Here is a 22,714-nt window from a genome sequence, read left to right on the forward strand (position 1 = left end):
TTACATTGACTGACCCCCCCCCCCTCCATTTGTTTTGTACACTGCTGCTACTCGCTGTTTATTATCTATGCATAGTCACTTCACCCCTACCTACAGTACATGTACAAATTACTTCTAACTCGTAACTCCGCACACTAACTTACTAACTACCCCCAATTGAGGTAGTACTGTCAGATATTTTTTACTTGAACCAACAACATCCTGAACTTCTGTGTCATAAAAGACCATAAAAGACCAGTCCAGAGCATGCCAGACATGGGCTAAAGTACACTTACATACGGTGAGGTAGTTGCTCTTAGCAACACTAGTAACACTTCATTATTTTTATGTTATTGTGTTACATTTGATTATTTTTTACTTTAATATATTTGGTAAATATTTTCTTAACTCTTCTTGAACTGCGCTGTTGGTTAAGGGCTTGTGAGTTAGCAATTCACGCTAAGGTCTACACTTGTTGTATTCGGCGCACGTGACGAATAACGTTTGATTTGATTTGAACTACATGTCAAGAATTCATTATGATATCATCATATTTGTATATGGTTTATTATACTTTTATTCTGTACTACATAATATGAGTTGAAAGTGTTATGTTCAGGTGAAAGCCAATGTCCATAAGCCCATAGCAAAACAGTGCAAAACGGATGTTAGCTCAAGAGGCTAGCTGTTCTGTCTTGTAACATCTGCACATAATACCTTTGTGGTTTAAGGTTTAGAGGCCAGTTGCAGAGACTGTAATCCCAGCACCCAGAACCAAATCATATCAGTCTGTCACAAGAAACTACAGAGCCTGTGACAGACAGGAACTAAATGAGCTGTCTGTCATCTATAGGAAATCAAACTAGGATGTTTGTCTCAGAGACAGACAGTATTTTGGAAATCGTCCCAGTCAGAATTATTGTGTCCGAATTATATAATAGGGAATATTTGTGTAACAGGTGTCCACTGAAGCTTAGTGTATGTACAGTAAATTGCACAAATATTTGGGGCACAGTGTTCAAATATTTGGGGCACAGTGTTCAAATATTGGAATTTCTTTTCTATTAAAGCGGCAATCTACAGTTGCTACATCCATTTTTAGACTGATAAATGTATAATATGCACCCATTGATTCTTGAAGAATATAACTTAGATGAACTTAGTTAAAATCTCATCCCCCATCATAACCCAAAATACAAGCGTGTTTTATTTACTCCAGTGTTTGTAAACAAAGTAAATGTCAACAAACCCTATATAGCCTCAAAACATTGTTAAACGTATGAAACTATTGATAGTTGTTACATTTCTCCAGCTCAATCCCTTAGTTTTTACCAAAACAGTATGTTTTGTTATTGTTTCAACTGCTGATTGCTGCTTTAAATAAATTATAATACCATAATACTGCTCCATTTGCAAAATAATGAAGGCCTATTGTTTTCGGTGTAAACTGATTTCACCCATTTTCAGTAATTTCCACATACCGAAAAAGTGTCTGTGGTTTCCTGCATAATGTATAAAATAACATGTTAAGCCACTGGATAATCAGTACAGATTAAAAATATCCACTGTCAGCTGAGCAGGGATTCATTTAGTGCTGGGAAATGGGGCCTGTCGTCTTGCCCCACAGGGAGCAGGATAAAGTTAATATCAGTAACTCTAACAGGACCCTGTTAAACAGGCAAACTTTGATATCCAATCTCATTAATCACTGTGTAGGGTGATGCTGGGACTGAGTGGCCAGAGAGACAGGCCCATCTCAGAGCCTAAGGCTGGGTCTCCTGGGTGATGAGTTTGCCATTTAAAGTGTGGTGTGAATATAAATAGAGGCCATTAATCTCATACTTAAGTGGGCAACACAGCTGGCATAAGCAATGCATAAGATTCCCAAAACTATACCCGACTCCTCTCAACTTTGAGTTGAATTGATATGAGTTGAATTGATATGCAGCCTCTTTATACATTTTCTTTGGCTGTTCATGTGAACTTTCCATCTGACCATGTAATCCCATTATAAAAGCCTAAGTAAGTTGTCATTTGATTTTATTTGATTTAGTAGGATCCCCATTAGCCGACGCCAATGGTGACAGCTAGTTTTACTGGGGTCATGCACTTCAAAGTGTTGTGAAGAACAGCATTGTGACACTTGTAAATGGGTGGAGCATATGGTAGATGATGTAACACTTTCATTTGAGCCTTAAGTTTATGAAACATATAAAATAAACAGCATTATGCCACACTGCATATATGACAAGTTCTAAAGCAGAGTGGATTGTAATGTTGACAGCAGAACATGCTGCTACAATCTGGGCTATCTGTGTGAGAGCATGTGTGTGTGTCTGTGAGAGAGCGTGGGAAAGCGTTTGTGAGTGCATGCTTTGGCATGTGGCAATGGTAAGTATGCACCCACCTCCTCTAGGCTTCCTTTCTGACCACCTGGGAGTTGACATTTGCATCGATATGTCTAGATTTTTCATCCCAGTGTAAAGAGGCAATTTATTTACTGTACATACGGTTCTCCTTTCAAGCGGCCAACCATGTTTGAGGAGGAAAATGCAGTTCTCATTTTATACCTACCTTTGCTAGGGGTTCTGATTATTAAACAGTGTTGATAATAGCCTGTGCTGTGCAACAATATTGAGGGAAGAAAGGGATATGGTCAACTATACAGCGATGACAGTGTAGAGGTCAGGGGTCAATAAGTGTGTCAGTGTCGGTGACTAACCAGTGGCCTACAGAGCTTGTGTTAGACAACTATAAAAATGCATTTCAAGCAAAAAAGACACTTTGTATCAAACATTCATCACCAGCCGGCCTCCACCCAGTACCCTGCCCTGAACCTTAGACACTGTTACGAGCCGGCCTCCACCCAGTACCCTTTGATTTGATTTGATTTGTTTAGCTTATAGGGAAACATATCTGACTAAAGTACAGTGTCTAAGGTTCAGGGCAGGGTACTAGGTGGAGGCCGGCTAGTAACAGTGTCTAAGGTTCAGGGCAGGGTACTGGGTGGAGGCCGGCTAGTAACAGTGTCTAAGGTTCAGGGGCAGGGTACTGGGTGGAGGCCTGCTAGTAACAGTGTCTAAGGTTCAGGGCTGGGGTACTGGGTGGAGGCCGGCTAGTAACAGTGTCTAAGGTTCAGGGCTGGGGTACTGGGTGGAGGCCGGCTAGTAACAGTGTCTAAGGTTCAGGGCAGGGTACTGGGTGGAGGCCGGCTAGTAACAGTGTCTAAGGTTCAGGGCAGGGTACTGGGTGGAGGCCGGCTAGTAACAGTGTCTAAGGTTCAGGGCAGGGTACTAGGTGGAGGCCGGCTAGTAACAGTGTCTAAGGTTCAGGGCAGGGTACTGGGTGGAGGCCGGCTAGTAACAATGTCTAAGGTTCAGGGCAGGGTACTGGGTGGAGGCCGGCTAGTAACAGTGTCTAAGGTTCAGGGCTGGGGTACTGGGTGGAGGCCGGTTAGTAACAGTGTCTAAGGTTCAGGGCAGGGTACTGGGTGGAGGCCTGCTAGTAACAGTGTCTAAGGTTCAGGGCTGGGGTACTGGGTGGAGGCCTGCTCGTAACAGTGTCTAAGGTTCAGGGCTGGGGTACTGGGTGGAGGCCGGCTAGTGATGAATGTTTAATATTCTGATGGAGGTAGAAGCTGTTTATCAGTCTCTCAGTCCCAGCTTTGATGCACATGTACTGTCTCTGCCTTCTAGATTGTAACGGGGTGAACAGGCTGTGGCTTAGGTGGCTGAGGTCCTTGATGATTGTCTTGGCCTTCCTGTGACACAGGGTGCTGTAGATTTCCCTCTGGAGAGCCCTGTGGTTGCGGGCGGTGCAGTTGCCATACCAGGCGGTGATACAGCTCGACAGAATGCTACATCTGTAGAAGTTTGAGACGGTCTTAGTTGAGGAACTTGAAGCTTTTGACCTTCTTCACTGCGGCCCTGTCAGTGTGGATGGGGGAGTTCTCTCTCTGCAGTCTCCTGTAGTCCACGATCAGCTCCTTCATAAACAGCCATGATTGTAATTTAGCACACAATACATGAGCTAATTAAACCAATGAATCAGCTGTTTAACAACATAGTTTTGTCAACCAACATTTTTGCAGCAACAATTGTCAAGAGGCTTGTTTGTTCATTACTTTGCATTGCTATTCTCGACAGCATACAAATAAACGAAGGCAGTAATAGCTCAGCTGGCAATAAAATCCTGGATTGGAAGTGCGTAGCATGACAAGGTTGTTTGAAGTTGCCAAAATACATTATAGCATTTTATTCTGTTCAGTTTTGGGAGTTGTGCAGCCAAGCCACCTGAAAATCTCTCTCACATAGCGCATAGCTAAAAGCCTTCCATTTGCGGAGGTAGAATCAGTGGAACTACAACAGCCTGTGAACTAGCCAGCTCTCTCGTCTCACGTAATGTTATCCCATCAGCACAGCACAGGGCATGTCAATGGCACTTTAAATATTTAGTCACTGTTAACAAATTGGTTCAGTGAGGCGATGATCCACATCTCGTGTAACCTTGGGACTCAGACTTAAGACTAATGACGTTACAATGGAAAAAGACCAATGGTTTGTTCTTCCCTTAAAATGAATGGGATGAGTGAAAACTAACCTTGAAATCCACAATGTGTTGTGTTGTCATCACAGCCACAGGAAGATGTTTTGAGATGGGGATTAATTTGCATAGTACCATACAGTGGAGCCGACCAGGTTTTACGAATTCCACACATGGGAATTTTTTTGTTGTAGGGATGGTAAATAATGTGCCTTTTATAAAAGCCTTTCATGCAATTCTACATAATTTACATGATAGAAGACATAAGCAGAATATTTTTTTCAACCACACAAATTACCAAATACTGTGTAACACGTCATTCAGGTAGGATGCAATTTTGGAACTTGTTTTTATCATTATTCTTATTGAATATCATTGCTATTAAAGTAGGTATAGTGGCAATAAAAAGTATGTGAACCCTTTGGAATTATCTGGATTTCTGCATAAATTGGCAAACAATTTGATCTGATCTTCATCTAAGTCACAACAATAGACAAACACAGTCTGCTTAATTAAACTAATAACACACAAACAATGGTCAGGAGGAATTTCTGTTGAGCTTCAATTGGCAGACAGATAGCCTTACATTCTCCTGCAAAATGTCTTGATAAACTTAGGAATTAACTTGTCTGTCAATGATAGCAAGCTGTCCAGGCCCTGAGGCAGCAAAGCAGCCCCAAACCATGATGCTCCCTCCACCATACATTACAGTTGGGATGAGGTTTTGATGTTGGTGTGCTGTGCCATTTTTTCTCCACACACAGTGTTGTGTGTTCCTTCCAAACAACTCAAGTTTAGTTTAATCTGTCCATAGAATATTTTGCCAGGAGCGCTGTGGAACATCCAGGTGCTATTTTACGAACTTCAGACGTGCAGCAATGTGGCACCGTCGCTTCTTCCATGGTGTCCCCCCATGAACACTATTGTTATTTAGTGTTTTACGTATCATAGACTCGTCAACAGAGATGTTAGCGTGTTACAGAGATTTCTGTAAGTCTTTAGCTGACCCTCTAGGATTCTTCTTAACCTCATTGAACATTCTGCACTGTGCTCTTGCAGTCATCTTTGCAGGACGGCCACTCCTAGGGAGAGTAGCAACAGTGCTGAACTTTCTCAATGTTTGGACAATTTGTCTTACCGTGGACTGATGAACATCAAGGCTTTAAGAAATATTTTTGTAACCCTTTCCAGCTTTATACAAGTCAACAATTCTTAATCTTAGGTCTTCTGAGATCGCTTTTGTTCGAGGCATGGTTCAAATCAGGCAATGCTTCCTGTGAATAGCAAACTCAAATTTTGTGAGTGCTTTTTATAGGGCAAGGCAGCCCTAACCAACATCTCCAATCTCATCTCATTGATTGGACTCAAGGTTATCTGACTCCTGACTCCAATTAGCTTTTGGAGAAGTCATTAGCCTAGGGGTTCACATAATTTTTCCAACCTACACTGTGAATGTTTAAATGATGTATTCAATATAAACAAGAAAAATACACAAATTTGTGTGCTATTAGTTTAAGCACACTGTGTGTGTCTATTGCTGCGGCTAAGATGAAGATCAGATCAAATGTTATGACTAATGTATGCAGACATCCAGGTAATTCCAAAGGGTTCACATACTTTTCCTTGCCACTGTATATGTATTAATCTTGCCAGTTCTTTAAATAAGCTAAATGTGTTTTGTTTCACTCTGTTGAGACATTTTTGTTGGATAAATTAATTCAATCTGTTTTTTTAATTGTGTGCTCTGTAATTAGTTTAAGATTATAAGTAGGCCTTTTGTAAAATAAATGTTATTAGCCTATTGCTTTAATTTGTTTTGTACTGCACCAGCCTTTCTTGGTAATTGCCTGTTAAAAAGGTTTGAATCATTTCACATGTGTTTGTTTTATTCTGCTGAGACATTTTCTTTGGCCAAATTAAGCTCCAACTGTAATGTGGCCTAATTTTGGCAAAATTATTTCAATATATCGGGGGGTGCAGCACCCCCAGCACCCCTACTTCCCTCAGCTATGGTTGTCATTGATGGTTTCATAGAGCCGCTGTATGATTGGTAAACGATATGTCATAGCGACTGGGACACTGGCGAGGATGACAGACCGATTTATAATGCTTACATCTTGAGATGAGTTCAGTGAACGTGCTCCTTGCCTTCCGGCTGTTCCAGCAATGCCTTTTCCAAGATGGCGTAGCAGTAAGTCGTCCTGCCGTATCGTCTCTCTGTAAATATCGTCTCTTTTTCGTTTTAGATATTTTTCTTCGCATATCTTTAAACATTTTGCTAAACCTAAGCTTCCAAATACTCTCCTGCAACCCGCCTCACCCAATGTAGCTACTTTTCCTAAAGTATTTATATTTACTTTGGAACCGGAACCCCTCAACTGAAGCTAGCCAGCTAACCACCAGCTATGCTAGCGGTCTTCAGCTAACCGGTCATCAGCTAACCTTTAGCTCGGAAATCTCTCACCAGTTCGAACAACGCGACGCTAACCAGAGCATAACGGACCTATTTATTTTTTTTATCCCCGGATTCCCACCGCAAACTGAACATTTTTCAGCTGGATCTTCACAACTAGCTATCGAGCTAAACCGCAACCCTGGTTGATTACTCCTGGCTAGCGTTTCCACCCACGTAGCTTGAAGCTAACCCGGCCAGAGCTCCTGTGCTCCTAGCACACTCCTGGGCTACAATACCCGGACCCACGACCGGTCTATCGATGTCACTGCATGAAGAGGAATAAACAGACTCACCCCATCGCGACGTTCTCCAAAGGCTAACTCTCTAGCCCTCGCTATCTCCTTGCTTGCTAATTCGGCATGCTAACTGCTAGCTTGTTTAGCCCAGGTCCGCTAACTACTACCTTGTTTACCCCGGCCTGCTAATCTGTTAGCTTGTTAGCACAGGCCTGCTAACCGTCTGCATCGCCGCGTCCCAAACACGCAGTGGCCCATATGTACTTTCTATCTCTTCCCGATTTTTAAAAATGTGTTTATACCTTCCGGAAACCTGCCTCACCCAATGTGATACGGAATCACTATTATTTTTAATTTTTAGAACACACTCAAGAACCTCCAGAAGCTATCCAGCTAACTAGCTATGAGCTATTTAGTCATTGTTCGTTTTTTAACCTGGATAACACTCGCCAGTCCAGCCCCCCTGCCCCATCCACCGCTGCCCCTGGACTCTGATCACTTGGCTACATAGCACGCTGGACTGTCCATTAATCACGGTACTCCATTCTGCTTGTTTGTTTTATCTGCCGGCCCCATTGCCTAGTCAATGCCATTTTACCTGCTGTTGTTATGCTAGCTGATTAGCTGTTGTCTCACCCACTGTTTTAGCTAGCTTTCCCAATTCAACACCTGTGATTATTGTATGCCTCGCTGTATGTCTCTCTCAAATGTCAATATGCCTTGTATACAGTTGCTCAGGTTAGTTATCATTGTTTTAGTTCACAATGGAGCCCCTAGTGCCACTCCTCATACCCCTGATACCTCCTTTGTCCCACCTCCCACATATGCGGTGACCTCACCCATTACAACCAGCATGTCCAGAGATAAAACCTCTCTCATCATTACCCAGTGCCTGGGCTTACCTCCGCCGTCCCGCACCCCGCCGTACCCGCACCCCACCATACCCCTGTCTGCGCATTATGCCCTGAATATATTCTACCATGCCCAGAAACCTGCTCCTCTTATTCTCTGTCCCCAATGCTCTAGGCGACCAGTTTTGATAGCCTTTAGCCGCACCCTCATACTACTCCTTCTCTGTTCCGCGGGTGATGTGGAGGTAAACCCAGGCCCTGCATGTCCCCAGGCACCCTCATTTGTTGACTTCTGTGATCGAAAAAGCGTTGGTTTCATGCATGTCAACATCAGAAGCCTCCTCCTAAGTTTGTTTTACTCACTGCTTTAGCACACTCTGCTAACCCAGATGTCCTTGCCGTGTCTGAATCCTGGCTCAGGAAGGCCACCAAAAATTGTGAGATTTCCATACCCAACTATAACATTTTCCGTCAAGATAGAACTGCCAAAGGGGAGGAGTTGCAGTCTACTGAAGAGATGTAATGTCATACTTTCCAGGTCCATACCCAAACAGTTCGAACTACTAATTTTGAAAATTACTCTCTCCAGAAATAAGTCTCTCACTGTTGCCGCCTGCTACTGACCCCCTCAGCTCCCAGCTGTGCCCTGGACACCATTTGTGAATTGATTGCCCCCATCTAGCTTCAGAGTTTGTTCTGTTAGGTGACCTAAACTGGGATATGCTTAACACCCCGGCAGTCCTACAATCTAAGCTAGATGCCCTCAATCTCACACAAATCATCAAGGAACCCACCAGGTACAAGCCTAACTCTGTAAGCAAGGGCACCCTCATAGACGTCATCCTGACCAACTGGCCCTCCAAATACACCTCCGCTGTCTTCAACCAGGATCTCAGCGACCACTGCCTCATTGCCTGTATCCGCTACGGTGCCGCAGTCAAACGACCACCCCTCATCACTGTCAAACGCTCCCTAAAACACTTCTGTGAGCAGGCCTTTCTAATCGACCTGGCCCGGGTATCCTGGAAGGACATTGACCTCATCCCGTCAGTTGAGGATGCCTGGTCATTCTTTAAGAGTAACTTCCTCACCATTTTAGATAAGCATGCTCCGTTAAAAAAATGCAGAACTAAGAACAGATACAGCCCTTGGTTCACTCCAGACCTGACTGCCCTCGACCAGCACAAAAACATCCTGTGGCGGACTGCAATAGCATCGAACAGTCTCCGCGATATGCAACTGTTCAGGGAAGTCAGGAACCAATACACGCAGTCAGTCAGGAAAGCTAAGGCCAGCTTCTTCAGGCAGAAGTTTGCATCCTGTAGCTCCAACTCCAAAAAGTTCTGGGACACTGTGAAGTCCATGGAGAACAAGAGCACCTCCTCCCAGCTGCCCACTGCACTGAGGCTAGGGAACACGGTCACCACCACCACTGTTAACCCTCGCAAGGCAGAAGGCCCAGACGGCATCCCCAGCCGTGCCCTCAGAGCATGCGCAGACCAGCTGGCCGGTGTGTTTACGGACATATTCAATCAATCCCTATACCAGTCTGCTGTTCCCAAATGCTTCAAGAGGGCCACCATTGTTCCTGTTCCCAAGAAAGCTAAGGTAACTGAGCTAAACGACTACCGCCCCGTAGCACTCACTTCCGTCATCATGAAGTGCTTTGAGAGACTAGTCAAGGACCATATCAACTCCACCCTACCTGACACCCTAGACCCACTCCAATTTGCTTACCGCCCAAATAGGTCCACAGACGATGCAATCTCAACCACATTGCACACTGCCCTAACCCACCTGGACAAGAGGAATACCTATGTGAGAATGCTGTTCATCGACTACAGCTCGGCATTCAACACCATAGTACCCTCCAAGCTCGTCATCAAGCTCGAGACCCTGGGCCTCGACCCCGCCCTGTGCAACTGGGTACTGGACTTCCTGACAGGCTGCCCCCAGGTGGTGAGGGTAGGCAACAACATCTCCTCCCCGCTGATCCTCAACACGGGGCCCCACAAGGTGCGTTCTGAGCCCTCTCCTGTACTCCCTGTTCACCCACGACTGCGTGGCCACGCACGCCTCCAACTCAATCATCAAGTTTGCCACAACAGTGGTCGGCTCCAACAACGACGAGACGGCCTACAGGGAGGAGGTGAGGGCCCTCGGAGTGTGGTGTCAGGAAAATAACCTCACACTCAACGTCAACAAAACTAAGGAGATGATTGTGGACTTCACAGATGGAACACCCCCATCCACATCGATGGAACAGTAGTGGAGAGGGTAGCACCTCAATACACATCACAGACAAACTGAATTGGTCCACTACACTAACAGCGTCGTGAAGAAGGCGCAGTTTCAACCTCAGGAGGCTGAAGAAATTCGGCTTGTCACCAAAAGCACTCACAAACTTCTACAGATGTACAATCGAGAGCATCCTGGCGGGCTGTATCACCGCCTGGTATGGCAACTGCTCCGCCCTCAACCGTAAGGCTCTCCAGAGGGTAGTGAGGTCTGCACAACGGGGGGCAAACTACCTGCCCTCCAGGACACCTCCCACCCGATGTTACAGGAAGGCCATAAAGATCATCAAGGACATCAACCACCCGAACCACTGCCTGTTCACCCCGCTATCATCCAGAAGGCGAGGTCAGTACAGGTGCATCAAAGCTGGGACCGAGAGACTGAAAAACAGCTTCTATCTCAAGGCCATCAGACTGTTAAACAGCCACCACTAACATTGAGTGGCTGCTGCCAACACACTGTCATTGACACTGACCCAACTCCAGCCACTTTAATAATGGGAATTGATGGGAAATGATGTAAATATATCACTAGCCACTTTTAACAATGCTACCTTATATAATGTTACTTACCCTACATTATTCATCTCATGTGCATACGTATATACTGTATTCTACATCATCGACTGCATCCTTAGGAAATACATGTATCACTAGCCACTTTAACTATGCCACTTTGTTTACTTTGTCTACATACTCATCTCATATGTATATACTGTACTCGATACCATCTAGTGTATGCTGCTCTGTACCATCACTCATTCATATATCCTTATGTACATATTCCTTATCCCCTTACACTGTGTATAAGACAGTAGTTTTGGAATTGTTAGTTAGATTACTTGTTGGTTATAATAATAATAATATAATAATAATTTATGCCATTTAGCAGACGCTTTTATCCAAAGCGACTTACAGTCATGTGTGCATACATTCTACGTATGGGTGGTCCCGGGAATCGAACCCACTACCCTGGCGTTACAAGCGCCATGCTCTACCAACTGAGCTACAGAAGGACCGTTATCACTGCATTGTCGGAACTAGAAGCACAAGCATTTCGCTACACTCGCATTAACATCTGCTAACCATGTGTATGTGACAAATACATTTGATTTGATTTGATTTTATTTTGATCCATAATTATCGAAAACTTCAACAAGCATTTCTCAACGGCTGGCCATGCCTTCCGCCTGGCTACTCCTACCTCGGCCAACAGCTCCGGACCCCCGGCGCTCCTCGCCCAAGCCTCTCCAGGTTCTCCTTACCCAAATCCAGACAGCAGATGTTCTGAAAGAGCTGCAAAACCTGGACCCGTATAAATCAGCTGGGCTTGACAATCTGGACCCTCTATTTCTGAAACTATCCTCCATTGTCGTAACCCCTATTACCAGCCTGTTCAACCTCTCTTTCATATCGTCTGAGATCCCCAAGTATTGGAAAGCTGCCGCAGTCATCCCCCTCTTCAAAGGGGGAGACACCCTGGACCCAAACTGTTACAGACCTATATCCATTCTGCCCTGCCTATCTAAGGTCTTCGAAAGCCAAGTCAACAAACAGGGCACTGACCATCTCGAATCCCACCGTACCTTCTCCGCTATGCAATCTGGTTTCCGAGCTGGTCACGGGTGCACCTCAGCCACACTCAAGGTACTAAACGACATCATAACCTACATCGATAAAAGACAGTACTGTGCAGCCGTCTTCATCGACCTTGCCAAGGCTTTCGACTCTGTCAATCACCATATTCTTATCGGCAGACTCAGTAACCTCGGTATTTCGGATGACTGCCTTGCCTGGTTCACCAATTACTTTGCAGACAGAGTTCAGTGTGTCAAATCGGAGGGCATGCTGTCCGGTCCTCTGGCAGTCTCTATGGGGGTGCCACAGGGTTCAATTCTCGGGCCGACTCTTTTCTCTGTATATATCAATGATGTTGCTCTTGCTGCGGGCGATTCCCTGATCCACCTCTACGCAGACGACACCATTCTATATACTTTCGGCCCGTCATTGGACACTGTGCTATCTAACCTCCAAACGAGCTTCAATGCCATACAACACTCCTTCCGTGGCCTCCAACTGCTCTTAAATGCTAGTAAAACCAAATTCATGCTTTTCAACCGATCGCTGCCTGCACCAGCATGCCCAACTAGCATCACCACACTGGATGGTTCCGACCTTGAATATGTGGACACCTATAAGTACCTAGGTGTCTGGCTAGACTGCAAACTCTCCTTTCAGACCCATATCAAACATCTCCAATCGAAAATCAAATCAAGAGTCGGCTTTCTATTCCGCAACAAAGCCTCCTTCACTCACGCTGCCAAGCTTACCCTAGTAAAACTGACTATCCTACCGATCCTCGACTTCGGCGATGTCATCTACAAAATTGCTTCCAACACTCTACTCAGCAAACTGGATGCAGTTTATCACAGTGCCATCCGTTTTGTCACTAAAGCACCTTATACTACCCACCACTGCGACTTGTATGCTCTTGTCCGCTGGCCCTCGCTACATATTCGTCGCCAGACCCACTGGCTCCAGGTCATCTACAAGGCCATGCTAGGTAAAGCTCCACCTTATCTCAGTTCACTGGTCACAATAGCAACCCCATCCGTAGCACACGCTCCAGCAGGTGTATCTCACTGATCATCCCTAAAGCCAACACCTCATTCAGCCACCTTTCGTTCCAGTACTCTGCTGCCTGTGACTGGAACGAATTGCAAAAATCGCTGAAGTTGGAGACTTTTTATCTCCCTCACCAACTTCAAACATCAGCTATCTGAGCAGCTAACCGATCGCTGCAGCTGTACATAATCTATTGGTAAATAGCCCACCCATTTTCACCTACCTCATCCCCACAGTTTTTATTTATTTACTTTTCTGCTCTTTTGCACACCAATATCCCTACCTGTACATGATCATCTGATCATTTATCCCTCCAGTGTTAATCTGCAATATTGTAATTATTCGCCTACCTCCTCATGCCTTTTGCACACATTGTATATAGACTCCCCTTTTTTTTCTACTGTGTTATTGACTTGTTAACAGTTTACTCCATGTGTAACTCTGTGTTGTCTGTTCACACTGCTATGGTTTATCTTGGCCAGGTCGCAGTTGCAAATGAGAACTTGTTCTCAACTAGCCGACCTGGTTAAATAAAGGTGAAATAAAAAATTAAATAATAATAAAATAAAAAATAAAAACCAGAGGTTATGACAAGTGATTTATCTTGTTAATTGACTTATATTTAACCTCAAGGATCATAATTCATAGAATTTGAAAATAATCCAGACATTCCATTTAGGAAAGAAGACGTAAAAAAATGTGTCTTGAATAACAAAGGTTATTGCATCTAGAGGTCAAAATCTCTAGAGTTGATGTTATTTGTGAAGGTTAATATAATAGTTTCTGCCAGAGGAACGGTTTGTTTTACATGATGATAATGATAATGGGGGCTATATTGTTGGGTTTTCTGTCTGGTCCTAAACATATCCCTCTTCTTTGTCCCCTTGTAGGAGTGGAGGGCATAGAGTGTTCACTACCCATGGATGGCAGACAGGTGTCCCTGAGCCAGCTCTCACAGGACAGCTTCCGGGAGTGCCAGATCACCCTTACCTTAACAGACTTACTTATCATCATCTTCTCCGGCATCTCTGTGTCTGTAGTGGCCATCATGACCAGCTTTTTCCTGGCCTCCATTGTCCACTGTTTCCAACGTACAAGCAAAACCTCTAAGGGAGATGAGGAGGAGAGTGAGGAGTGAGACTGTCTTAGCCCCAGAGCATGCCTGAACTGACACTTCATCTGGTTCAACCTTGAGACCAGGCTGCTGCCCAACAACAACTTTCCACCTCACACTGGTAGAGAACTGGGAGAGGGATAGACTGTTTTAGTGGCACATTTTGCAGTGGATTGTGGGGTTTTATAGGAGCCCTGATATTGCAGGAGATATTGTCCTCTCTAGGTGGGAAAAATATATAAACATGTCCCAGTATGAATTATAGTCACAGACAGAATATACAATACTCTCTGTCTGTGCTGTTGACAGTATACACTCTTAGAAGTAAAAAGGTCTGGAATATCTTTTTGGGGTTAAAAAAATTGCCACAGAGGTGGAACCTTTCCCGTTCAAAAAGGTTCCCTGAGGAACCCCTCTGAAAAGATTATTTGAAGAACCCTTTGCTACATTGAAACATTAAAGGTTCCTCCAAGAACGTCTCAACTAACCAAAGGTGCAAGTATGAACCATTGACCATCAATGCTTCCTTGAGGAACTCCAAGCATTCCTTGGGGATCGCCAGGGTTACGGAAGTCTCCACTAATTCTAAGAGTGTACTGTGGTTGCTCTTTGAAAAAATACTGTATAGCTCTGTTATACACACAAATTAACTGGTGGCTGATGATTCCATAGGAACACCAAGATGTAGAAAAAATCTCAAACAATGTTTAGAAAGAATTGCACGTTTTGCAGTTAGCTTTTCGGTGCCCAGACTCAAACAAAGACATGCATTCTTTGACGAAACATCTCCAATCAACAGTGGATGAACAGAAGAGAAAAGCAAATAATACAGACTTTACAGGAAAACTATTTAAATTTTAGGTTTGACATTTTTACATCTTAAAGATGTTTATACAGTCATCAAACTGTGAATAATTGTGAAATGTATTAACAGCACCAGCTATAAGTAGCAGCAGGCACTTTTAAAGCCCAAAATGAATGCACTGAGCAAGTGAAAACGTTTGTAGGAGGATACTGTATGTGTCATATTGAACCAGGGCCTTAGACTGCCAGCCATGTAAAACACATGATACACTATATGGAGTGTCCTACCTTCTCAAGGAGGTTTTCAACATGTTTTATTCTGAGATTGCTTCACAAGTTAGCTAGCATTCTACAAAAATGGCTTTGCTGTTTCAGCATGCGATAGTGATTCAGGGCAGCAGCCTGGGTAAGAGGGGTGTGATGTGATGGACAATATAATGAATCTGACACATGCAGATAGACTCCGATGTATAGGTCTACAAATGGTTTTATATACAATATATCTCCACAAATGTCTGTGTCGATGGAAATATAGTAAGCAAAATGTTAGACAAAGAGGATAAATGTTTCCTAGATTGAGAATTGTGAATTGTGTAAAATTCCATGCATATATTCTCATAAACAATGAGAATTAAATAGGATTGATGTGTCAAATACTGCACTTTAAATGGTGACCATTGTACCTGAGTTTGGCCCATAAATTTATAGAGTGGACTAGTGTTACCTATATCTGCCAAAGATTAGGTGTAGAGGAAATTGGTATTAGGAACTTACATGTGGATTATGTTGTGTACAGTGTAGGAGAGTTGGTCTTTAAAAGGAATCTGCAGTATAACCAAATATTTTATCAATGTAATTGTAAAATCACTTATTTATGGTCTCCATGCAGATTGCAAATTGCCTCAAACCTTGGATAGGTTGCCTATTCAAAATTATCATTCCAGCTACTGGTGTTCCCTCAAATGCAAAGAAAAATTACATTATATACAGTACCAGTAAAAAGATTGGACACGTACTTATTCAAGGGTTTTTCTTTCTTTCTTTTTTACTATTTTCTACACTGTAGAATAATAGGGAAGACATCAAAGCTATGAAATAACATATGGAATCATGTTGTAACCAAAAAAAGTGTTTAACAAATCAAAACATATTTATATTTGAGATTCTTCAAAGTAGCCAAACTTTGCCTTGATGACAGCTTTGCACACTCTTGGCATTCTCTTAACCAGCTTCATGAGGAATGCTTTTCCAAGGAGGGAGTTCCAACATATACTGACACTTGTTGGCTGCTTTTCCTACACTCATCCCAAACCATCTCAATTGGGTTGAGGTCGGGTGATTGTGGAAGCCAGGTCATCTGATGCAGCAATCCATCACGCTCCTTCTTGGTCAAATATCCCTTACACAGCCTGGAGGGGTGTTTTGGTTCATTGTTCTGTTGAAAAACAAATTATAGTAACACTATGTGCAAACCAGATGGGATGGCGTATTGCTGCAGAATGCTGTGGTAGCCATAATTGGTTAAGTGTGTCTTGAATTCTAAATAAAACACTGAGAGTTTCACAAGCAAAGTACCCCAACACCATCACACCTCCTCCTCCATGCTTCACGGTGGGAACCACACATGCGGAGATAATCTGTTCACCTTCTCTGCGTCTCACAAAGACATGGCGGTTCGAACCAAAAATCTCAAATTTGGACTCATCAGACCAAAGGACAGATTTCCATCGGTCTAATGTACATTGCTCGTGTTTCTTGGCCCAAGCAAGTCTCTTCTTCTTATTGGTGTCCTTTAGTAGTGGTTTCTTTGCAGCAGTTCGACCATGGAGGCCTGATTCACACAGTGTCTGTTACTTGAACTCTGTGAAACATTTATTTGGGCTGAAATTGTCATGGTTCAACTTGTCAACAGAGGGCGTCAGAGACCATCCTAGAGACAATTATGACACTTCAGTGCACTCTATTAGTCATTATGATTTCCCCTTTAAAAGAGGTGTGTTTTCCGTTTCTCTTTACAGAAGATTGAATTGTTTACCATGTGCTTTTGTTTCCTGAGTGAGTTTTAGAGACTTAGTATTTGTTTGTTTTTTCCAGTGTACTGTGATCCTGTGGCTACTGTTTCTCAGTAAAGTATTTATGTTTATCCTTAACCACTGATGGTTATATATATTTTTTTATTAAATGATCGTGATTCACCGAATTGGGGTTGGAAGGAGCACAGATGTTTCACTGTGGGGGTAGTCCTGAATCAGGACAAGGGGTGACAGTGAAGGGTGGGGGATACAAATATTGGTTAAGGGTATAGTAATTGATGCAGGGAATCTTGTTGGGTCTGGTCTCTTCTCTGCATCTGGGTCCAACCTCGCCATGTCAGAGCAATATGAGGTGCTGTTAACTCTAATGAACTTATCCTCTGCAACAGAGGTAACTCTGGGTTCCTCCTTTCCTGTGGCGTTCCTCGTGAGAGCCCGATTCATCATAGCGCTTGATGGTTTTTGCGACTGCGCTGGAAGAAACTTTTAAAGTTCTTAATTTTCCGGATTGACTGACCTTCATGTCTTAAAGTAATGATTTGCTGTTGTTTCTCTTTGCTTATTTGAGCTGTTTTTGCCATAACATGGACTTTGCCATTTACCAAACAGTTTATCTTCTGTATACCACCCCTACCTTGTCACAACACAACAAATTGGCTCAAATGCATTTAAGAAAGAAAGAAATCCCGCAAATGAACTTATAACAAGGCACACCTGTAAATTTAAATGCATTCCAGGTGAAGCTAGTTGAGAGAATGCCAAGAGGGTGCAAAGCTGTCATCAACGTGAAGGGTGGCTACTTTGAAGAATCTGTTAAACACTTTTGTTGGTTACTACATGATTCCATAAGTGTCATTTCATAGTTTTACTGTCTTCACTATTATTTTATAATGTAGAAAATAGTAAAAATAAGGAAAAACCCTTGAATCAGTAGATGTGTCCATACTTTTGACTGATTAAATATATACTACCGTTCAAAAGTTTGGGGTCACTTTGAAATGTCCTTGTTTTTTAAAGAAAAGCATTTTTTTTTGTCCGTTAAAATAACAGAAATACAGTGTAGACATTGTTAATGTTGTAAATGACTATTGTAGCTGGAAACAGCATATTTTTAATGGAATATCTACATAGGCGTACAGAGGCTCATTATCAGCAACCATCACTCCTGTGTTCCAATGGCACATTATATTAGCTAATCCAAGTTTGTCATTTTAAAAGGTTAATTGATCATTAGAAAACCCTTTTGAAATTATGTTAGCACAGCTGAAAACTGTTGTTGTCACAGTCGTAAAGAGGAGACCAAAGCGCAGCGTGATTAGAATACATGTTATACATTTTAATAAAGACGGACACTAAACAAACAACAAAACAACAAAACAATAACCCAAGAAATACCCAAAGAAGATGGCTGCCTAAATATGGTTCCCAATCAGAGACAACGATAAACACCTGCCTCTAATTGAGAACCAATCTAGGCAACCATAGACACATATAAAACACCTGGATGATAAACAACTCCATAAACCTACAAAACCCTAGACAGGGCGTGACAGTTGTGCTGATTAAAGAAGCAATAAAACTGGCCTTTTTTATACTAGTTGAGTATCTTGAGCATCAGCATTTGTGGGCTCGATTACAGGCTCAAAAAGTTCAGAAACAAAGGACTTTCTTCTGAAACTTGTTAGTCTATTCTTGTGCTGAGAAATTAAGGCTATTCCATGTGAGAAATTGCCAAGAAACTGAAGATCTTGTAAACGTGGTGTGCTACTCCCTTCACAGAACAGCGCAAACTGGCTCTAATCAGAATAGAATGAGGAGTGGGAGGCCCCGGTGCACAACTAAGCAAGAGGACAAGGAGATTACAGTGTCTAGTTTGAGAAACAGACAACTCAAAGGTCCTCAATTGGCAGCTTTATTAAATAGTACCCGCAAAACACCAGTCTAAATATCAACAGTGAAGAGGTGAAAACGGGATGCTGGCCTTCTTTCTGAAACATTATATTTACATAAGTATTCAGACCCTTTACTCAGTACTTTGTTGAAGCTATTTTGGCAGCAATTACAGCCCCAAGTCTTCTTGGGTATGAGACTACAAGCTTGGCACACCTGTATATGGGGAGTTTCTCCCGTTCTTCTCTGCAGATCCTCTCAAGCTTTGTCTGGTTGGATGGGGAGTGACGCTCCACAGCTATTTCAGGTATCTCCAGAGATATTTGATCAGGTTCAAGTGCGTACTCTGGCTGGGCCACTAAAGGACTTTCAAGGAGACTTGTCCTGAAGCCATTCCTGCATTGTCTTGGCTGTGTGCTTAGGGTCGTTGTCCTGATGGAAGGTGAACTTTCACCCCAGTCTGATATCCTGAGCGAGCTGGAGCAAGTTTTCATCAAGTATCTCTCTGTACTTTGCTCCGTTCATCTTTCCCTCGATCATGACTAGTCTCCCAGTCCCTACCGATGAAAAACGTCCTCACTGCATGATGCTGCCACCACCATGATTCACTGTAGGGATGTTACCATGTTTCCTCCAGACGTGACTCTTGGCATTTAGGCCAAAGAGTTCAATCTCGGTTTCATCAGACCAGAGAATTTTGTTTGTCATGAAAAGCCCTCATTTCAGCAAACTCCAAGTAGCCTGTCATGTGTCTTTTCCTGAGGAGTGGATTCCGTCTGGCCACTCTACCATAAAGACCTGATTGGAGTGCTGCAGAGATGGTTGTCCTTCTAGAAGGTTATTTTTCTTGGTCACCTCCCTGACCAAGGCCCTTCTTCCCCGATTGCTAAGTTTGGCCGGAAGAGCTCAAGGTAGGAAGAGTCTTTGTGGTTCCAAATGTTTTCCATTTAAGAATGAGAGAGGCCACTGTGTTTTGGGGGACCTTCAATGCTGCAGACTTTTTTTGATACCATTCCCCAGATCTGTGCCTCGACACAATCCTGTCTCTGAGTTCTACGAACAAGTCCTTCGACCTAATGGCTTGATATTTGCTCTGACATGCTCTGTCTACTGTGGGACCTTATATAGACAGGTGTGTGACTTTCCAAATCCAGTCCAATAACTGTAATTTACGACAGGTGGACTCCAATCAATTTGTAGAAAAATCTCAAGGATGATCAATGGAAACAGGATGCGCCTGAACTCAATTTCGAGAGTCATAGCAAAGAGTCTGAATACTTATGTACTAGTCAAAAGTTTAGACACATGTACTCATTCCAGGGTTTTTCTTTATATTTACTATTTTCCACATTGTAGAATAATAGTGAAGACATCAAAACTATGAAATAACACATATGGAATCATGTAGTAAGCAACATAATTGTTAAACAAGTCAAAATACATTTTAGATTATTCAAATTAGCCACCCTTTTGACTTGATAACAGCTTTGCACACTGATTAGAATCAATGTGCCCCATACACTTTTAGCACAGAGAATTCATATAAAAGGAATAGTTAAGAGCTCTCAGACACCGCCGTTGGTTGTTGATTATGTACTGATTTCTTTTCTTCAATGGGATAGGTTGATCAGTAGAATATATTCTAGGAAGATTCTAGTTCATATTTACAACCCTCAGATGATAGTTTTTCATCCTCTGAATATGATGTCTCCTATCATTAGTGTTGGTTGCCAAGGACAGCAGGGAAGATGAAGTTCATATATTTTTTGGGCAACTACATAAATGTTTTATTATAGTTAGTTATATGTCCATCATACGCCATGTAGTATAACATAGATATGTGTTACCAATATGTCTGTTTAGGCAGTTTCCTATGAACATAGCCTGGTGCATGAAGTAACGATAATAGCAATCTGTTAATTGTCAAGCATGTTTGTCATTCATCATATTCAATATAAAGGCAATTAATTATCCTGACTAATAATCCACCACCACCACAGTGGGCAATGTGAAAGTTATTGTTTTTCTTTTTACCATGAATAAGTAACAATGTGTAATAGCGGATATATCTTACATGAATCCTTAGAATATTGGAAGTTGAGGTCCTAAGAGCCACAGAAATACACCTTGCAAGTACCGCAGATTACTTCTAACTACCATGTAGTTACAGTGAAATTCATTACAAATATTTTTGTTAGCTTTGAGACATTTTCAGCATGTCGTTTATTTAATTATTTTGATTATTTGTAAGTTAACGAATTTATCATTAGATACAAACAAAGAAGCATGTAACCCTAGTTTTTAATTCTGATTTCCAGATTAATTTGTATAGTTTTCTATTAAAGTTTATGGGATGCAAGTCTACTGTGTTTTCACATATCACATGGGAGGTCCCCTGGCTGTCTGTGCCAGTTCACCTAAACAATGGTTGTATAACCGTGAAGAACACGTCATCAATGGATACTCTCCTATGTGTTTATCTCGACATCAAATGAGACGTCACTCCACTTAATGTTGAAAAAGTCGAAAGAGGTTTCAAGGCTATTGAAACCATTTGTATGTTTGCAAACATTTGAAAGGTGTGAGTTGTGTGAATCCATGTCATAAAGATTGTAACAATGGTTTGTCAGTGTGAAGACTGTCTAAAACCATACGAGACAAAGTCAGTTAGGCTTCGTCTGTATTTGTAATGTTACCAGACCTGTAAGCCTTCTCGCGTAAAGGCGTACTATTTTGCTCATGTCATTACATTTTTCTCTCAGGCTGTGTAATCTTGTGTTAAGTACATAAATCATTAGCATTTGCATGGCCTGGACATCCTCTTATTCTTTTACATGCATCAATACATTGTTACCTGGTAATTAATCACTCTTCAAGTGGCATATGCAGTAAAATGTGTAATACAGCTGTACATCTGATGGTAGGCTATATGCAATCGGAATGTTTCAGTTGGCAGCACTTAGGAAAATAATGTTCTCAAAATATTTGTTTTGCTCCGTTTGCTGTGTTGCTGTGCGTTTTGTTGCCAACCTTACTTTGCTACCTGACAACTTTACGGTTTTTACTTTTTAATTACCGTTTATATTTTTTGTTTTTCCCTCACTCAAAAATGTTTTCATTCATATTTTTCACTCTGGACGTTTTATCTGGACATGGTTCATCAGGACCTCCAACAGCAGAAGCTTAGTAAGTAACATAAACATGATGCCTTCTAATTGCAGTGCTAATAATATACAGGAGAATGATCACCCTATGGCGAGGATAGCTGTGCTGCAAGCCCAGCTTCAGATGCAAGCGTTAGGCAAGGGTAATTTCAGTGTAGGAAAGGATGAAACAGCGTCTGTGCCACCAGTAAGTACAGATAGTAACTTTAGTATAAATCCCCTCGCACGGTCCCCGCAGCCGGACAACTTTCTCATGGCTTCTGGAGGGAAATGCTGTAGGAATGCTCAACCGGTGTCGCTCATTCAGCCAACAGAAACTTTCAACCGGTTTTCCCCATTAAACAGCCAGTTGGAGTCTGAGGCTGAGCCTTCTCTTGTCTCTACTCCTCCAGTTACGGGGTCTGAGAAGTCGAAGCTTCCCACCATTAGCTCTGACAAATTGAAAACCCTAGTCATTGGCGACAGCTTTTTTCCATCTACGTAACATTGCAGAAATAGGAAACTTTCTGTCCAAAAATTATGCAGACAAATTAATGCATGCTTTTGTTATTTCTAGGATAGACTACTGCAATACTCTACTTTCCGGATAAAGCACTAAATAAACTTCAGTTAGTGCTAAATACGGCTGCTAGAATCCTGACTAGAACCAAACAATTTGATCATATTACTCCAGTGCTAGCCTCCCGACACTGGCTTCCTGTTAAGGCAAGGGCTGATTTCAAGG

The 22,714-nt window shown here is 42.5% G+C and overlaps 1 protein-coding gene across 1 annotated transcript in view; it reads left to right on the forward strand.

Annotated features, from left to right (window-relative positions):
* Window positions 1–21,623, forward strand: part of LOC118400209 (leucine-rich repeat-containing protein 38-like) — a 43,563-nt gene extending 21,940 nt beyond the window's left edge. The window contains exon 2 of the mRNA XM_035796842.2: window positions 13,876–21,623. Coding sequence (XP_035652735.1) covers window positions 13,876–14,123 — 248 coding nt within the window. The 3' untranslated portion in view covers window positions 14,124–21,623. The remainder of the gene's footprint in view (window positions 1–13,875) is intronic.
* Window positions 21,624–22,714: the final 1,091 nt, after the last annotated feature.

The sequence above is a fragment of the Oncorhynchus keta genome, chromosome 21, assembly GCF_023373465.1.
Source record: "Oncorhynchus keta strain PuntledgeMale-10-30-2019 chromosome 21, Oket_V2, whole genome shotgun sequence".
Lineage (NCBI taxonomy): Eukaryota > Metazoa > Chordata > Actinopteri > Salmoniformes > Salmonidae > Oncorhynchus > Oncorhynchus keta.